General features: G+C 38.4%; 1 protein-coding gene across 1 annotated transcript in view; it reads right to left on the reverse strand.

The window, feature by feature from the left end:
- PRKDC (protein kinase, DNA-activated, catalytic subunit) overlaps nt 1-17,995 on the reverse strand; it is a 228,453-nt gene that overhangs the window by 52,705 nt on the left and 157,753 nt on the right. The window contains exons 60-63 of the mRNA XM_037802445.1: nt 16,603-16,715; nt 14,358-14,489; nt 4,053-4,232; nt 646-851 (exon numbers count right to left, since the gene is read on the reverse strand). Of these exons, the coding sequence (XP_037658373.1) occupies nt 646-851; nt 4,053-4,232; nt 14,358-14,489; nt 16,603-16,715 (631 nt within the window). The remainder of the gene's footprint in view (nt 1-645; nt 852-4,052; nt 4,233-14,357; nt 14,490-16,602; nt 16,716-17,995) is intronic.

Consider the following 17,995-nt stretch of genomic DNA (forward strand, 5'->3'; position numbering starts at 1 on the left):
GAGAGATGGGACAAGGCACAATGCAAAGCACAAGTTTCCCTACCCTAACTTTTACTGTCTTTCCTCCTAGAACCTATGGATCTAAAAACCAGTGCTATGAAACAGAAGTTCAAATTAATTTCAGCCTTAATCAAATATCCTGCTTCAGAATTAGGAACTGGCTTTCCTATAAAAACAGATAAAGGAAGAAACAGACACCGTGGCGTAACTACAAAGTGGGATTTGTTTTTCCCAAATAAATAAATAAAACTAATTGGATTAAAGTGTTTCTAAAATGTTGAGCCTTGTTGAAAATAATAAATCATCCTCTGTTCAGTTTAGCAAAGCAGTAAAAAACACATAAGTTATCAGCAACTATAAATTAGAGCCACACTTTACAGGAAATTAAGGTTGGTGGACAACACTGAGACTAAAAGATTGTATGCACTGAGAATGAACAGGTTTAATTAAGCAAGATGTTCCTTCTCATGGCAACTATGCTTGATGCATGGAATAGTACTGAGCCTGAAAGATTTTTCAAGAAATTTCATAGACGTGTTACTAGAAACTTTACTGGTTCATTTTCTACCAACGAAGCCAAGTTTTTTCTATTTTGCTTTGGTCAAATTCAGTCTTCTCCTGTGGTGCCAAGATCGCAGAGCTTACTTGGCAAGTTCAAGCCACCTGAGGACGTCAGGAGAGAGGCGGGACCTTCCCCGGCTGTGCTTGGCTGCTGGCTCCGGAGGGGCCAGGTGGGTCAGGGCCTCCTCGAGAAGCAGGATGCCCACGGGCTGCTGCAGGCTGGCCAGGCAGGCCACGCTGACCGGGGCCGGCTCCAGGCTCAGCAAGTCCGGGTGTCGGCAACTCACCTCCTGCGGAACCACAAACACAGGCCGCTACTGTGGTTCTTGGACCGTATCTTTACAAGCGAATAATTTATTTCAGGAAACACAAAAGAAAGTCATGATGCAAGAAGCAATATCACCAAAAGTTTCTCTGTGCAATGCTATTAAATCCCCTTTAACATTTAATTTGCTCTAAGGAGGAAATGACCTTTTATTTTTATGCTTCAAATCCAGGGATTAATTTAAAACAAGAAAACCACCAGCAGAATACGAAGATTTCTACATTTCCAGCAACTGCAGTCCAAGAATATTTATCCAAATTAACTGATGAGAAAAGCAGCTGAAACAGAAGGATTTCATATCCGATTACCAAAAAGTGGGTACACTCATCTCCCTGTTATTCCACGTGACCTATCCCCCACTCCCCCAGGGGGTGATTCAATACTATTTGAATAGCAGATTTTAGGAATTATTCTACTGACCTTTACTTTGTAACTTTCAGTTGCAGAGTCACATATACACCAAAATAATGAAAAATAAAGCCCAAATCAATACACAGAATAATATTAGTATGGCAGCATTTTCCTTAAAACCAATCCATGTGTGTATTTATGCATGCACACACACGTGGAGAGAGTGAAGGGATCGCCCCTCCACACACATCTCACCAGGCTCCTTCCACATCCCAGCAGCCGCTCCCCAACAAGCACAAATCTCTACATGAAGTCTGACCACGTTACCACCAGGCCAGCTTAAATTCCACATTAGGACGAATGAAGAACATACATTCTCCAAAGCTAACAAACAAAAGGAAAACACCAGAAATTTAGCCACCCTTAGAAGGAATTAGGACTACAGGAAAGAAAATCAAAATAAAAATCTATTTCAATTAAAAACATAGTAAAAGGTCCATCTTAATTGAGGTGTCATATTTTGAACTAACACCATCCTAATTTGGAAAGGAGTCAGCATTAAATATGGAATTTCAAAAATAAATATATTTTCAATTTTCAAATAACCCACTCATTCTATAAATATTTATTGAGTGGCTTCTAGGCTCCAGACATTGTGGTAAGTAAAATGCTGTCCGTGATTTCATAGAGGATTCATTCGTCCTGTTTGCCACAAAGAAGTCTTTCATGAAATGGTTTTAATGAATAAATGGCTATTGTTAGGATATCATTCAATTAAAGGTAAATGTGTACAAATACTTTAAATGAGGTCTTTAAGTCCATTTTCAAGAAGACTGTTCTATATAATCCTGCTCACAATACCATTTTACTTATAAAAAATGATTTGCTGAATAAAAGATTAACTCTAGCCAAGCAATTTTGCTTATTACAAATTCCAAACTGAGAACAAAGTGCAGCCTAATTTTTAAATGTTGAGTATTTATTGGAATTCATAATGATATTCTTTGTTTGAATTTTTATCTCACTATCTTAAGCTCCTTAAAGGTAGGGGCCATGTGTTCATTTCAAATATTCCATAGTTCTTCTGAGGTACACAGAAGACCATTAACACGTCTTTATGTAAAGAAAACCGTATTTTATATATTGTTCAAACAAACAATGGATAGCATAAATGCAGGACACCAAATCATTGTCTGTAGGCCAGAAACCACAACAAAGGGGAAATGGCTGAAAAGATTTTTCTCCAATTTGAAGGATATGGTTAGGAGAATCCAACAGACACAGGATATGTTATGTACAAGAAACTCATTTTGGAAAGTCTTGGTGGGGCAGGGAAATCTCAAAGAGACAGACAGTCATCCTTGCTAGAATAAGACCCTCAAGAGAATGCTAAGCCAAACATAGTATGGTCAAGGGGGAAGAAAACAAATAGTAGCTTCAGATACAGCCCCACATAGAAAGCCCTGATTACAAATGCTGCAAACTGCAGGCACTGATATGCATTCATGCTGCTTTGCCCATGGTCACTGCCAAACAGCAAGCCCAAGGTGAGTAGTAGAAAGTACTTATTTATTTAATGACAGTTAATGATTCTCCCAAAACAATGGAAAAACTAGTTTTTAAATAAATATAGGGACAAAATTAGGAATTAAGATTTTTAAAATTACTCCTGAATACAATGTAAAGAGAAACATTGTGAAATGTGGCTGACTCAATCCTTAATTCCTCAAACCCTTTTTATCTTTAGTGTGGTCACCAGAAAAACAATGAAGGAATGCTAGTTAAAAACTATGAGCCAATAACATAGTTAATATATAAAAGGAAACTATACTCACAGTTTCATGCTACATCAAGATGAATGAAACAGGAAAACTAATGCTTCATCTCAGGGAATTATCACCCAATTAGTCCATAAACCAATGCAGTGTAAATTAGTGGATTAATAATATTTAAAAATATAATTTTATAATTACTTCAGGGATATTACTAGGTAAAAAAATACTAAAATGAATCAATTTTTTTCTATTAAGGAATTTGCAAAGACCTGGAATTTGAATGGCAATGAAAACATTCTTAGATGAAATAAAAATAATCTTCCAATAAGTATGTTTAAATAATAATGAAAAGAAAGCCTTTAATGAAGGACTTTAATAAAGAACTGAACGAGCTCTTTGCTCAAAACATCATGCCTCAGAAAGGACTTCTCCAATCACTCCAAGTACCTACAGTGGCACACACACCCAATTCTGATCACAACCTGCCTACTAACCTGCTTTATTACTACCCTACACTGCTTTAGTACTTGTATATTACTCAAGTATTCCCACATTTACCACCACCTAATGTCATTTTCTGTATTAATGTACCTGCTTATTGTCAGTTCCTTTCCAGAGATGTAAGTTGTATGAAGACAGGGATTTTTGTCCCTGCTACTGAGAACAAAACCAGGCATATGTTCAATCAACAGCTCTTGAAGGCAGCCAGGAGGCAGGAAAGAATTTAGTGAAATACTACCCAAGGAAAAACAACTAAACAGAATGCAGAGTTCCATCAAAACACTGAAGGGATTAGCTTATTACAAACTGAAACACTTTTATACTAAGTTTGACTGCTGATTATTTTGTCATGTGCAAGTTGTTTTTGGAAAATAATACAAAAAATTACATCTACCCATTTAGGAAGAGGTGGTCCACTCTGGTAAACATCTTGTTATTACCAAGAGCTTGAACTTGTGAAACAAATACAGTTATAACACAGCCATGTGAAGCAAAGGCAAACAATGCATATTTTATGAAGAGTGAGTGCAGACTTTTACCTGGACACAAGAGACAAAAGGTGGAAAGTAAGAGAAAGTGGTATCAAGAAAACGATTGAAGTCCTGGAGCAACTTTTGAGTAATGCTGTTTTTTTCAGACATGGTCTTAAATTTATCCATCTCTCTTAGAATTCCAGAAAACAAGCTGCCAAAGAGTTGCTTTGCAATTATTGGGTCTCTCTGCAAAACAATAAAAACAAAGACAAATTAGGATCTGAAATAAGAACACTATAATTCACTAAATCACCTTTATTTGAAAATACAAGTTGCTGCACACATATGTGCTATAGGCATCGATAAGGGGAATAGCTTCAGGTTTAGCAAATAGATCTGTTGGATGTGTACCTTATAAAAGGTGTGGACTTTGGACCCAGAAATTTGAAGTTAAAGCTGGATCATCACCTATGAGTGAGTACTAAGCTTCAGTTTCCTTATCTTTAAAACACAAGAGAATGTACCTCGAAGGGTGCTGACTGGCCAAGATAACGCATCTCAGGTGTTTAACGTAGAACTTGCTAAGACCTCAGAGAAAAATTTAATTAGATTTTGAGGTCTTACTCTCACATCCTCATGGTAAAGCTTAAAGTAACTAACTGATGAGCATAAATACAATACTAATTTTAACGGTCAAAGTCCCATCAGAGTTTGAACTGTTAAAAGCATCAGTGGCGGGTGCAGTGCCTCGCATTGAGCGATCAGCTCTAACAGCTGCTGCCTGTTGTCTGGCTTTAACCCTCGCCCACGCTGTGGCCACAGGAGCTTTGCGTCTTACTCAAGTCTGTAACTCCAGCACCAAGAACAGTTCCTGGCAGACAGTACCTGCATTTGTTAAACGAAGGAATGACTGCATGAACAAGTAAAGCTTACTTTGTTTGATGAAAGCTATGTCTGAAAAAAATACCCAGATGTGGTTTGTCCTTTGTTGTTCACTAATTTGCTTATTTTTTCTAAAAATAGTTTTATTCACACACCATACAATCCATCCAAAGTGTACGAGCAATCAGTGGCTCTCAGTAGAATCACAGAGTTGTGCTTTCATCATCACAATCAATTTAAGAACATTCTCACTGCTATAAAAAGAAAACACCCACACCGCTTATACCCCCATGTTCCAGTTTGCTAATGATGCTATTTATGCAAAATACCAGAAATGGATTAGCTTTTATAAAGGGGGGTTTGTTTGGTTACAAAATTAAAGTCTGAAGGCCATGAAAATGTCCAAATGAAGGCATCAACACAAGTATACCTTCACCAAAAGAAGGCCAATGGTGTCCACAAAACCTCTGTTAGCTGGGAAGCCATGTGGCTGGTGTCTACTGATCCCAGGTTGTGTTCCAGCTCCTCTCTCAGCAATCTTCAAAGTGACTCTCTTGGCTGCAGCACCTCCTTCTGTCTGTGAACTTTTTTATAGGACTCCAGTGATTCAATTAAGACTCACCCTGAATGGGTGGGACAAAACCTCCATGGAAATAATCCAATCAAAGGTATCGCCCACAGTTGATTGAGTCACATCTCCATGGAAACACTCAATCAAAGGATTCCAACCTAATCAACACTAATACGTCTGCACCAACAAGACTGCATCAAAGAACATGGTGTTTTGGGGGACATAATACATCCAAACTGGCAAAACCCCAGTTTGTCACAGCATTGATGTGGTACCTTTGTTACAGTTGATGGAAAAATTAAGATATTACTGTTAACTATAGTCCAAAGTTTGCATTAGATGTATTTTTCCCATATAGCACTCTATTATTAACCCCTTGTAATAGTTACATTTGTTCTAGTTCACGGAAGAACATTCTTATATTTGTACTATTAACCACATTCATTGTCCACAGCAGGGTTACTGTTATACAGTCCCACATTTTATCCTCTAGCTTTCCTTCTAGAGACATACATGACCCTAAACTCCCCCTTTCAATCATGAGAGAAGAAAGGAAATTGATCACACGCACAATTCAGCACTGTTACTTTCACATGTGGTAATGTGCTAACACCACCTCACTAATTTATTTTAAGTGATTTATTTGTCTTATAAAAATTTATAATAGTTACTGTATAAAATTTTAGGAAAGATGGATTAGGAAAAAAGAAGAAAATAAATATCACCCATAATTATACTACATAGAAATAATCACTGCTAACATTTTGGTCTTTTATTGGCATCTACACTCTTTTATATGATATACATTGTTTGGTAACCTGCTCTTTTAATTTAATATATGGTGAACAGGTTTCTATGTCTTTAACCCACAGATTCTTGAGTCCAATATAAGACAACTATAGGGGTAATTAAGGTAAAAGTCTTCAAAGCAATAGGTTACTGCTGCTGCACACACCCTAGTATGGTGGTTGATATGTCACTCTTCAATTCTTTTCAGATGCGAGGCATCCTGATGGAGAACGGCAGCTCCATGAAGGCAGAGGTCTTCTCTGCTTTGTCAATTGCTGCACAGGACAATCCCTGGCATATAGGATTTACTCAATCAAAAAAAGTTTGCTGAATAAATAAAGCATCAAACAGAAAAATGTGTATCACGCTTTTTCCAAGCACGAATCAGATGAACTGGCTTGGGCCAAAGGCCTGGGAGTGTCTCCAATCTCAAACCTCCTTACCTGCTCTCGTCATTACATACAGGCGCGGCAGCAACATGTTAAAGAGGCGCTGGTTTACTAGCCCTGTGTAAGGCGCTAGGGAGGTCAGGGAAGTAACGAGAGAGGAAAGAGCTCGGGACCAGGAATCAAAAGGCTGGAGATCTGGTCCCTCTTCACACCTAATGAGACGGTGATTTTAGCTAACCTTAAATTCTTCACCTGTAAGTGTGTTAATAGCTGTCTTTACTTCACAAGATTACTGGGAGAGAATGTGAAAGTACTTCACAATATGTTGTGGCGGCAGTTGCACAAATCTATCCATGGGGTAAAACTGCACAGAACACGCAAAAGAATGCATGAAAAAATGAGGAAACGCAACAAGATCTGTAGTCTAGTTAAGTGTATTGCATCAATGTCAATTTCTAGGTCAGAATATTGTACTACAGCTATATAAGATGTTATCACTGGGGGAAACAAGGTGAAGGGCACAAGTGACTCTGTATTCTACTACTTTTTTTAACTTCCTGTGAATCCATAATTATTTCAAAATTAAAAGTTTAAAAAATAGTAAAGGGTTATGCAGATGTAATCTATTTTAATCAATACAAGCAATGGAAAATTAAGCACAATAAAATATAAGGCATTATATTTCAGTACGTAGCACAATGCCATATATATTACAATACTCTTTTAGATTTTTATAACTATCATTTCAATAAAAATTAAAGGAATGTTAACAAGTCCTTCAGGACTTGTCAAAAAAAAAAAAACTCAACTGAAAAATTTTGTTCATTTTGACACTATCCTAACAAACAATGACTTACAAAAATATTTCTAGTCCTCTATTATTAAGAGAATCATGAGAGAAGAGAGGAAATTGATCCCACTGCTAAGTTGATGATATTCCCCTGATCCCCTCACCCAAAAGTATTTTATATAAGCAATGATCTGGGGGGCTTAGCACTTTAACATTTACACTGATTTTTGAAAACTTTTAATTGTGAAATATTTTCAAATTTACAGGAGCTACAAAAATAATACAAACCTCATACAGAACTCCAACATACCCCTACCCACTCCCAGATACAGAGATCCACCAATTTTAACATTTTGTCACATTTGCTATATCATTATATCTATCTCTCCATCCATTCATCCACCTATTTATCAATCCATTTTCTGAATATGTTAGTTTGTGTACATCAAACTCCCTGAACACTTAAAACTGCCATGAACATTTCCTAAGAACAAGGATATTCACTTACGTAATCACCTTAAGTGGAGTTATCAAATTCAAGAAATTTAACTTTGATATAAAGCTTAGAGTCTATATTCCAAGTTTTTTTTATATGTCCCCATAATGTCCCTCGGAGCCTTTTTTCCTCCCTTGTTAGAGCCCATCCAGATCATGTATTGCATTTAATTGTCATTGTCTCTTTGGTTGCTCTTTCTTTACTGATTTTTAAATTGTCAGAAGATATTTACAACATAATCTTTCCCATCTCAACCAATTCCAAGCATACCATTCAGTGGGATTAATCACATTCAAATTATTGTGGTACCTTCACCACTTTCCATTATGAAAAGCTTCCCATCTCAGAAATCCTACCCCCACTAAGCAGTAACTCCTGATTCTGTCTGATTCTCACCCTGGCAACTTATACTCCAATTTTCACCTCCATGACCTTGTATATTCTCCAACATTTTCTTTGTGGTTACCATGGGGCTTAAATTTAACATCCTAAATCTATAACAATCTCAACTGCTTTGATACCAACTTAGTCTCAATAGTATATATAAAATGTTTCTTTACCTCTCCATTCCCTCACCTTTATGTAGTTCTTGACACAAATTACATGTTTATACATTATGAGCCACAAACTTCTGATTTATCATTACATCTTATTCACTTGCCTTTTATATCCTACAGGAAGTAAAAAGTGGAGTTACAAACAAAAAAATAATAGTATTGGCACTTATATTTACTTCTGCCATAACCCTCACTGGATATCTTTATTTTTTCATGCATCTTTGATCCATTAGCTATTGTCCTTTCCTTTCAACCTGCAGAACTCTCTTCAGTGCCTCTTGTAGGACCAGTCGAGCAGTGACAGACACCCTCAGTTTAGTTTATCTGGGAATGTCTTACTCTCCCTCATTTTATTTTTTTTAAAATTCAAACTGCTTTTATTTACTGAAGGCCTATAATTTAGGAACAACCAATTCTTAAATTAAATGTTTAGCTTCCATAAATGAGGTCCATGGATGTTCTCACTGTTCTTAATTGCTGTAGACATTGGCTCAATATTTGGTTTTATAGCCATTTAAATGAAGAGATTTTGCTACAATAAAATGCATGTATTTGTCTTGGGTGGCTTCCATCAGTTTTTTTTTTAAAGAGTATTATCATTTGCAAACATTTATTATTATGAATTGGACTTTTGTCAACGTCATGCAACAAAATTAAAATAAAAATTAGATATGTGAATATCTCTAGTTATAGTGTCATACATTTGTTTGAGTTCATGAAAGAGCATTCTAATATCTGTACAGTTAATCATGGACATTGTCCATCACAAGATTCACTGTTTTATACATTCCCATATTTTAACTTCTGGTTACATACATTCCCAACTTTCCTTCTGGTGACATACGTGACTCTAAGCTGCCCCTTTCCTCCACATTCTCACACTATTCAGCACTATTAGATATTCTCTCAATAACATGCTACTGTCACCCCTGCCCATTTCCAGACACTAAAGTTCAACTTAGTTAAACATTCTGCTCACAATAAGCAACCGCTCCCCATTCTTAAGCTTCATTCTATATCCCGGTAACCTATATTTCATGTCCATGTGTTTACATATTATAATTAGTTCATATCAGTAGGACCATACAAATATTTGTCCTTTTGTGTCTGACTTATTTCACTCAATAAAATGCCCTCAAGGTTCATTTATCAACCCATTTTTTTAAGATGGTTTTGTTCCACACCATACATTCTGTCCAACAATCAATGGTTCCCTGTTTAATCACGTAATTATGTATTCACCACCACCACCGCTATCTATATAAGGACATTTCCATTTCTTCCACAAAGAGGAAGAGTCAAAAAAGGTAGAGAGACAAAAGAACAAGAAAAAGACAGAAAAAAATGACAGCTAAAAAAGCAACAAAAGATAAAATTAAAATAAAGTACAATAAAAGAGACAACATCACCAATGCCAAGAGTCCCATACCCCTCCCTTATATCCCCCTCTTACAGGCATTTAGCTTTGCATATTGCCTTTGTTACATTAAAGGAACCATAATATAATGTTTCTGTTAACTGTAGTCTCTGGTTTGCACTGACTGTATTTTTTCCCCAATACCACTCCATTTTTAACACCTTGCAATGTTGACATTCATTTGTTCTCCCTCACGTAAAAATACATTTGTACATTTTATTAAATTGTTGAGCACTCTAGGTTTCACTAAGTTATACAATCCCAGTCTTTATTTTCCCTCTTTCCTTCTGGGGTCCCACATGCCCCTAATCTTCCTCTTTTGACCATATTCACAGGTCATCTTTGTTCAGTGTACTTACATTATTGTGCTACCATCACCCAAAATTGTGCTCCAAAACTCTCACTCCTGTCTTCCTATCTGTCTGTAGTGCTTCCTTTAGTATTTCCTGTACAGCAGGTATCTTGTTCACAAATTCTGCCATTGTCTGTTTGTCAGAGAATATTTTAAGCTTTCCCTCATATTTGAAGGACAGTTCTGTGGGATATAGGATTCTTGTCGGCGGTTTTTCTTTCAGTATCTTAAATATATCACACCACTGTCTCCTTGCCTTCATGGTTTCTACTGAGAAATCCACATACAGTCTTGTCAAGCTTCCCTTATATTTGATGGGTCGCTTTTCTCTTGCTGCTTTCAGGATTCTCTCTTTGTCTTTGACATTTGATAATCTGATTATTAACTGTCTTGGTGTAGATCTATTCAGGTCTATTCTGTTTCAGGTATGCTGTGCTTCTTGGATCTGTAATTTTATGTCTTTCGTAAGAGACAGGAAATTTTCATTGATTATTTCCTCCATTACTGCTTCCGCCCCTTTTCCCTTCTCTTCTCCTTCTGGGACACCAATGACACGTACATTTATGTGTTTCATGTTGTCATTCAATTCCTGAGACGTTGCTCATATTTTTCCATTCTTTTCTCTATTTGTTCTTTTGTGTGTAGGATTTCAGGTGTCTTGTTCTCCAGTTCCTGAATGTTTTCTTCTGCCTCTTGAGATCTGCTGTTGTATGTCTCCATTGTGTTCCTCATCCCTTGTGTTGTGCCTTTCATTTCCATAGATTCTGGCAGTTGTTTTTTCAAACTTTCAATTTCTTCCTTATGTTCGCCCAGTGTTTTCTTTATATCCTTCATCTCTTTTGCCATATCTTCCCTATACTTGTTGAATTGATTTAGCATTAGTTGTTTCAATTCCTGTATCTCAGTCAAAGTGTAAGTTTGTTCCTTTGGGCCATATCTTTGTTTTTCCTAATGTGATTTGTGGTTCTCTGTTGTCTAGACATCCAGCATCTTTGGTTATCCCAATCAAATTTTCCCAGACCAGAAGAGGTTCAGGTCTCAGAGTGGGGCTATATTCAGTTTCAGGTTTCCCTGAAGGTGTGTCTTAGAAGATTGGCAGACTTTCCTGTGAGGCTTCTAGCCACTGTGCTTTTCTTAACCTGCCCAGGAGGTGGCAGCTGTCAGCCTGTCGCTCCCAACTGGTATAAGGAGGTGTGATCCCTTTAATTCTCCACTTAGGTTGTTTCTTGTTCGACTGTTTCCCCCCAGGCTCTGGGGTCTGAGTTCTGAAGGGAGGGCAGGCACTTGAGCTGGGCCCCACCTCCCTCATCTTAGGGAAGATACACCCCCTAGGGAGTTATCTTCTGCACTTGAATTACTCCTTTGTCTCTTTGACTTTGTTAACTCCACCTCTGTCTGGGTCATAGCACTGCGAACTGAAAATGGCTGAGAATTTCTCCACTGAGCCACTCAGATTGAGAGAGAGAAAAATGGAAAGAAATCCCTCTTTCAGAACCAGTCCACGGACCCCTAGTTTCACCCATTAGCCAGAGACAGCAACCAGTCTCCTGGGTTCTCTTTCTGGGACACAGGTGCCCTCTGGCTTTCTAAGGTCAGTGGTTTTCAAAAGCCTCTGTATTTTTTTTTTTTTCCATCAGCCCCTTTTCCTCTCCACTTGGAGCGACCTCTGGATACTTTGCTGCTTCTTAGGGGTTTATCTATGTTTGCAGCTTGTATTTAGCAGTCCACATTTGTTAATTAAAACCCCAGTTGAAGCTGGGCTGAGCTATATTCACTTCCTTCAGGACTGCTGCTTTCTCCCACAGTGAGGTCCTGCAGCTCAGCCTGCTGTGGGGGGAGTGGGTTCTGGGTATGGTTCCACAGTTTTTACTTACAGCTTTTATGCTGCAATCTTAGCCATACCATCCATTCCAGGCTGGTGTATGATGTGTGGACAGTCATGGTTGTCCCCCAGCAGTTGTTCCAGACTATTTACTAGTTGTTCCTTGTTTTTTATCAGTTGCTCTAGAGGACTAACTAAATTCCACACCTCCCTATGTCACCATCTTGTCCCCTCTCCCTCTCCCTCATTTTTGAAAGACAGTTTTGCCAGATAGAGAATTCTTGGTTGGCAATTTTTGCTCTCAGCACTTTAAATATATCTTCTCACTGCCTCCTTGCCTCTATGATTTCCAATGAGAAACTGGCACTTAATCTTATTGAGGATCCCTTGTATGTGAAACATTGCTTCTCTCTCTTGGCTTTCAAAATGTTCTATTTTGGCATTTGACAGTTTGATTATAATATGCTCCAATGTGGGTCTATTTGAGTTTATCCTGTTTGGAGTTCATTAAGCATCTCTGATGTGTATTATTTGTGTCTTTCGTTAAATTTGGGAATTTTCTAGCCATTAATTATTTGACTATTCCCTCTGCTCCTTTCTCTTTTTTCCCTCCTTCTGGGACTCCCCCAGTGCATATATTGGTATGCTTAATGGTGTCCCACAGGTTCCTCAGGCTCTGTTTACTTTTCTTCATTCTTCCTTCTTTTTTTCCTCAAACTGGATGATTTCAATTGTCTTATGTTCAAGTTCACTGATTCTTTCTTCTGCCATCTCTCACCTGCTGTTCTACTCCTCTAGGAAATTTTTAATTTCTGATACTGCGGTCTTTAGCTCTTTTTGATTCCTCTTCATAATTTCCATCTCTCTACTCTTTATGTTCATATTATGTTCATATTCTCTTTATGTTCATTTATCATTTTCCTGATTTCCTTACTTTTTTTTCTGTATTTTCCTTTAGCTCTTTGACCATATTTAGGACTTGTCTTTTTTTAAAGTGTTTGTCTAGAATGTCCCAAGTCTGGTCCTCCTCATTGATCATTCTAATGCTTTAGTCTTCTCCTTTGCCTAGGCCATCGCTTCCTATTTCTTTGTATATTTTGTAATCTTTCGTTGAAACCTGGCTATTTTGATATTGTAATGTGTTATCATAGGAATTTAGACTCTGAGACATCTGTCCCTTAAGTATGCATCCAGCTAGTGTTTTGACAGAGCTTTCCCCGAATGCCAAGAGCTAAAAAAGAAGAAGAAACAGGAAAAAGAAAACACCTTTCCCAGTTTTTCAGACTGACCCATGCAACGCTCTCTTTCAGCACTTATCCATACAGTGAGTTTAGAGAATAGCTCCAGGCCAAGTGTAGAGGCCTCCCTGAGCTTTTTAGCCCATGTATCTTCTCTTGGGCATGTACAAGTGGCCCTAGGAATTCCCCAGTTTACACAGTTCTGATTATCTCCCTTTCCCTAGGAAATATTTTCCTCACGGTCCTGGATACTGTACTGAATGCATGACAGCCATCAATCCATTGGCCCAGGCAGCATGACTTGACTGTTCTCCCACAACATTCTGTAGGAGGGCTCAGTGAGCCACTGTCTACACACAGGACACGTTCTGGGGCAGCAAGTCCCTCAGGCCACCACCACACACCAGGGGCCAGACATACATGCTCCCAGTATGTGTATGGGGGTTATCTGCTCCCTCTGGAATTGGAACCAGGGATCCACAACGGGGAGTGTGGGCTGGCTCCATGAAGAGCCAGTAAAGGATGGAGGAGGAGCCAGCCAGGGTGCCACAAGATCCTATGCTTAAGTAGCCTGTTTCTTATTTGGTGCAGGAAAATAAGCAGTCCCTTAACTGCTCTCTAGAGTCCGAGGAAGATATTTCTTCCAGTTCTTGCTGGTTGTTCAAATCATCTGTGGGGTACAGACTCCTGAAGCATCTCACTGAGCCATCCTGACTGGGGCAGGGCCTACAAGGAATTTTTTTTATGCAGTATTTCATTCTGATTAACATTATTGGGTAAGATAAATTTTACTCTCTGATTTTATAGATAGAGATCAGAGCTTTAAGTGATTTCACAAGGACATAGTTTCAGGACTATATTCTAGATAACTCTACTTCAGTCTTCCCCAGTGAAATGAAGTCATAGAACTAGTAAATGACAGAGTGAGGATTTGGAACTAGGTCTTTTAACCAAGTCTCCTGTTTATAACAAATCAATGCCTCATTTACGATTTTCCCTAAACTTTATAGACCCCTAGAAACTGAGTATTTATCTGTGAATAGCAAATGCAATAGTTCAAAGACAAACCTGGGCCACAGCTTGCAAGGGGGTGATCAAGCTGCTGTATTTAATCTGAATGTCGGGGAGGTCTCCATGACGGTAACTTCTGTACAAAATGACCTGGGCATCATGCTTCATTTTTAACTCACTTTTCATCTCCTATAATAATTAGAACCAAAAAAGGAAAAGTAAACTTTTTATTTAAGAAAATCAGTACATGAGATATGAAACTGTCAGGATCCATCTTATAACATAAAGGATTATTGGAAAAGAGAAATTGTAACTGGTGAAATGAAGATAAATTTTACGCAAAATGGTTGTGTTGCTATGCTTTACCAGTCTATGGCAGAAGATAAATCCAAAATAAAAATTACTACGGCAGATGAACAATGAAAAAATTATTTCAAATTATATTTGAAACTAATTTTAAGATTCATGTATCAGAGGATTTGATTTAGATATTGTTAAAAACACAAATCAGAGAGTTATCTCTCCCTGTTAACAGCTTCTGCTTACTCTTGGACTGGTCCTTGGCGCAGAGTGTTGTGCCCCCACCCCCCAACCCCACCGTGCCCCTCCTGCTCTGCTTTCCCTGCTCAGTTGGGCTGGCCTCTGCCTGCCCCTCACAGCATGGCTAGACTTCCCATTCAGGGCTGTTGGCACTTGTCACCTCTGTATCTGGAATGTCATCCTCCAGCCTTTTACTCATCACTCAGTTCCCATTTCAAATACGATTTCTTCAGAGAGACTTCCCTCAGCACCTCTTTTCACACAGGTTTTCCCCAACAGTCATCACTCAGATTATTTCACATTGTTCAGTTTATATCACATGCTGTGATCTGTGATCATCTGTGGTTTGTCGGCCTTGCCCACAAGGGCTTAAATTCACTCTATACCACAAGCACCTAGCGTAGTTCATGGGAGGGAGCACAAGCTCTGTAAGTATCTGCTCAATGAAAGATGAGCTCAAATGCATGCCCTTTCCAAGCCTGATGACCTCTATGCCATTCTTAATTAGTGGTTAGACACTTTAAATTTGCATATCTCCTGTTGGAGGGAATGCACTACCTCACATGCAAGGCTGTTCTGCTTAAATAGCTTTGTTGTAAAGTCCTTCTCCATAACATGCCAAAATGCCTTCCTGCAATTTCTATCCAATAATCCTGGTTTTACCTCTCTTCCTTCTGCTGATCAGATGTTGTTGCTACCTTCAAGCATACCTCATCAAGTTTCAAATTTAATCAGGAGCCAAAAACTACTTCTCTGAGTGGACAAAACAGAAGGCCTCCGGATGTGGTAGATATAACCAGTGACATGGAGAGTAAGACTGTCTTGACACTCTTTGATTGTGGACCCTACCTTTCAAGAGAACAGCTGTAGTTCCAGAGACAAGACAAAGACACACAGAAGATATAGTGGAACCACCATTAGTAACTTCATACTTATATTGGGAAGTTAATTAATTGGCTCAGGATTTAAAATGAATTAGAACAATGACAGCATTTTTTATTCAAAATCTATTCCACCTTTCTTGACTGATAAATAAAACCAAAGCTATAGCTAAATATTCTTTTGGTATTTGCAAATTTTGAGAAATGCATAATTGCCACACTTGTGCAAAGCCACCATCCCTTGAATCATTGTTTTAGGTGGGTAGCTCTGCACTGACTGCCTAGCACTGTCCACCCTTTACCAGGGACCCATCACCCCTTCGCTATCCACCTGGTTCTTCCAGGAGAGTGGTTGGTTTTAACGTGGCCTCACTCCTCTAACCACAGCTAACTGGTGCAGCGGTGGCCCTGGACCCAAGGTGGGTCAGTGAATCCATCCTCAAGGCTTTGGACTTAAGATAGAGAGTTGGGCCAATCCCTTTCTAGTAGCTGACGTTATAAGACATAAAATCCAGGAATTACTGTTTAGCCTGTCTCCTCCCACATGGGGAAAGCCAATCTGTACTACAGAGAGAAGAACAGAGATAAGCTGATGTGAGAAGAAAAGATTAGGCAGAGAAGAAGGTCCTGGCAGTGCTTGTGAGCCAGATTCAGGCAGACTTCCACTCGGCTCATTTCAAGATTTCCCCAGGTTACATCCCGTTTACATTTATGCTAGTTAGAGGAGATTGTGGCTCACAAATAATCTTAATTAATATAGTGCTGCTTCTGTAATTATGGTTTATAGACCTCTATTGGAACCAATTTCCTACATAGTATATATCCGGTGATATATATAAAAAATATTTCTGACCAATTAAATTCTTGAAAAAGATACAAACCTTCTCACGTTTCTGTTCAACAACACCTTTTCTGGCATAAATCAAACTGAGCTTTTCTTGGTCCTTTAAAAACCGTCTGCGTAATCTTAATATTTCTGCCCGATCAGTTGTACCTAAAGAATATAAAGTAGGTTCAATTAAAGATGGCTGATTCAGCACATGCAGCCAACCTTGCTTCTTTCCCAGAATTGCCTAAAATTAGCGTGAGGTTGTTTGCTATCTCAGGCATACCTTGTTTTATTGAGCTTAGCTTTATTGTGCTTCACAGATATTGTGCTTTATACAAATTTGAAGGTTTGCGGCAACCCTACATTGAGCAAGTCTACTGGCACCATTTTTCTAGCAGTGTGCTCACTTGTGTCTCTGTGTCACATTTTGGTAATTCTTGCAATATTTCAAACTTTTGCATTCTGATTCTATCTGTTACAGTTATCTGTGATCCGTGATCTTTGATGTTTACCTTTGCAATTGTTTTGGGACACACAAACCATACCCATATAAGACAGAGAATTTAATTGATAGATGCTGTGTTTTGACTGTTCCGCCAACTGGCCTTGGGCCTCCCTATTCCTTGAGACACAACAATACTGAAATTAGGCCAGGTAATAACCCTACAATAGTCTCTAAGTATTCAAGTAAAAGGAAGAGTCGCATGTCTCTCATTCTAAACCAAAAGCTAGAAATGATTAAGATTGTTAAGGAAGGCATGTCAAAAGCTGAGACAGGCAGAAAGCTAGGCCTCTTGAGCCAAACAGTAAGCCAAGTAGTGAATGCAAAGGAAAAGTTCTTGAAAGAAATTAAAAGTGCTACTCCAGGGAACATATGAATGATCAGAAAGTGAAACAGGCTTATTGATGATCTCGATAGTTTTAGTGGTCTGAATAGATCAAACCAACCATAACATTTTCTTACACCGAAGTCTAATCCAGAGCAAGGCCCTAACTCTCTTCAATTCTGTGAAGGTTGACAGAGGCGAGGAAGCTGCAGCAGAAAAGTCTGAAGCTATCGGAGGTTGTTTTATGAGGTTTAAGGACAGAAGTCATCTTCATAACATAAAAACACAAGGTTTCAAACCTCTTCACACGTTTGCCAAGAGGGAATGAAGAGTGGAGTAGGAGTGAGTTCGCTAGTGCTCCTTCAAATTTAGAGGTAAACAAGTTTAAATTCACCCGTTTCTCTCTATTAAATATAGAGAATTGTCTATCGCCAAGGATTTGTACCTTAAAGGTCTGAAGAAGAGTGATTGGAGAGGAGAGGAATAATGTGTGTGTTTTAATTCCTACGATTAAATAAAAGGCAATTCAACCTTTCTCCTGATTATACTTCTTTATATCTAATTCCACACATAGGCATTTCCCCAAAGTTCCGTCTTGGGAACTTTCTCCAACTTTCT

Source organism: Choloepus didactylus, chromosome 14 (genome assembly GCF_015220235.1).
Source record: "Choloepus didactylus isolate mChoDid1 chromosome 14, mChoDid1.pri, whole genome shotgun sequence".
Lineage (NCBI taxonomy): Eukaryota > Metazoa > Chordata > Mammalia > Pilosa > Megalonychidae > Choloepus > Choloepus didactylus.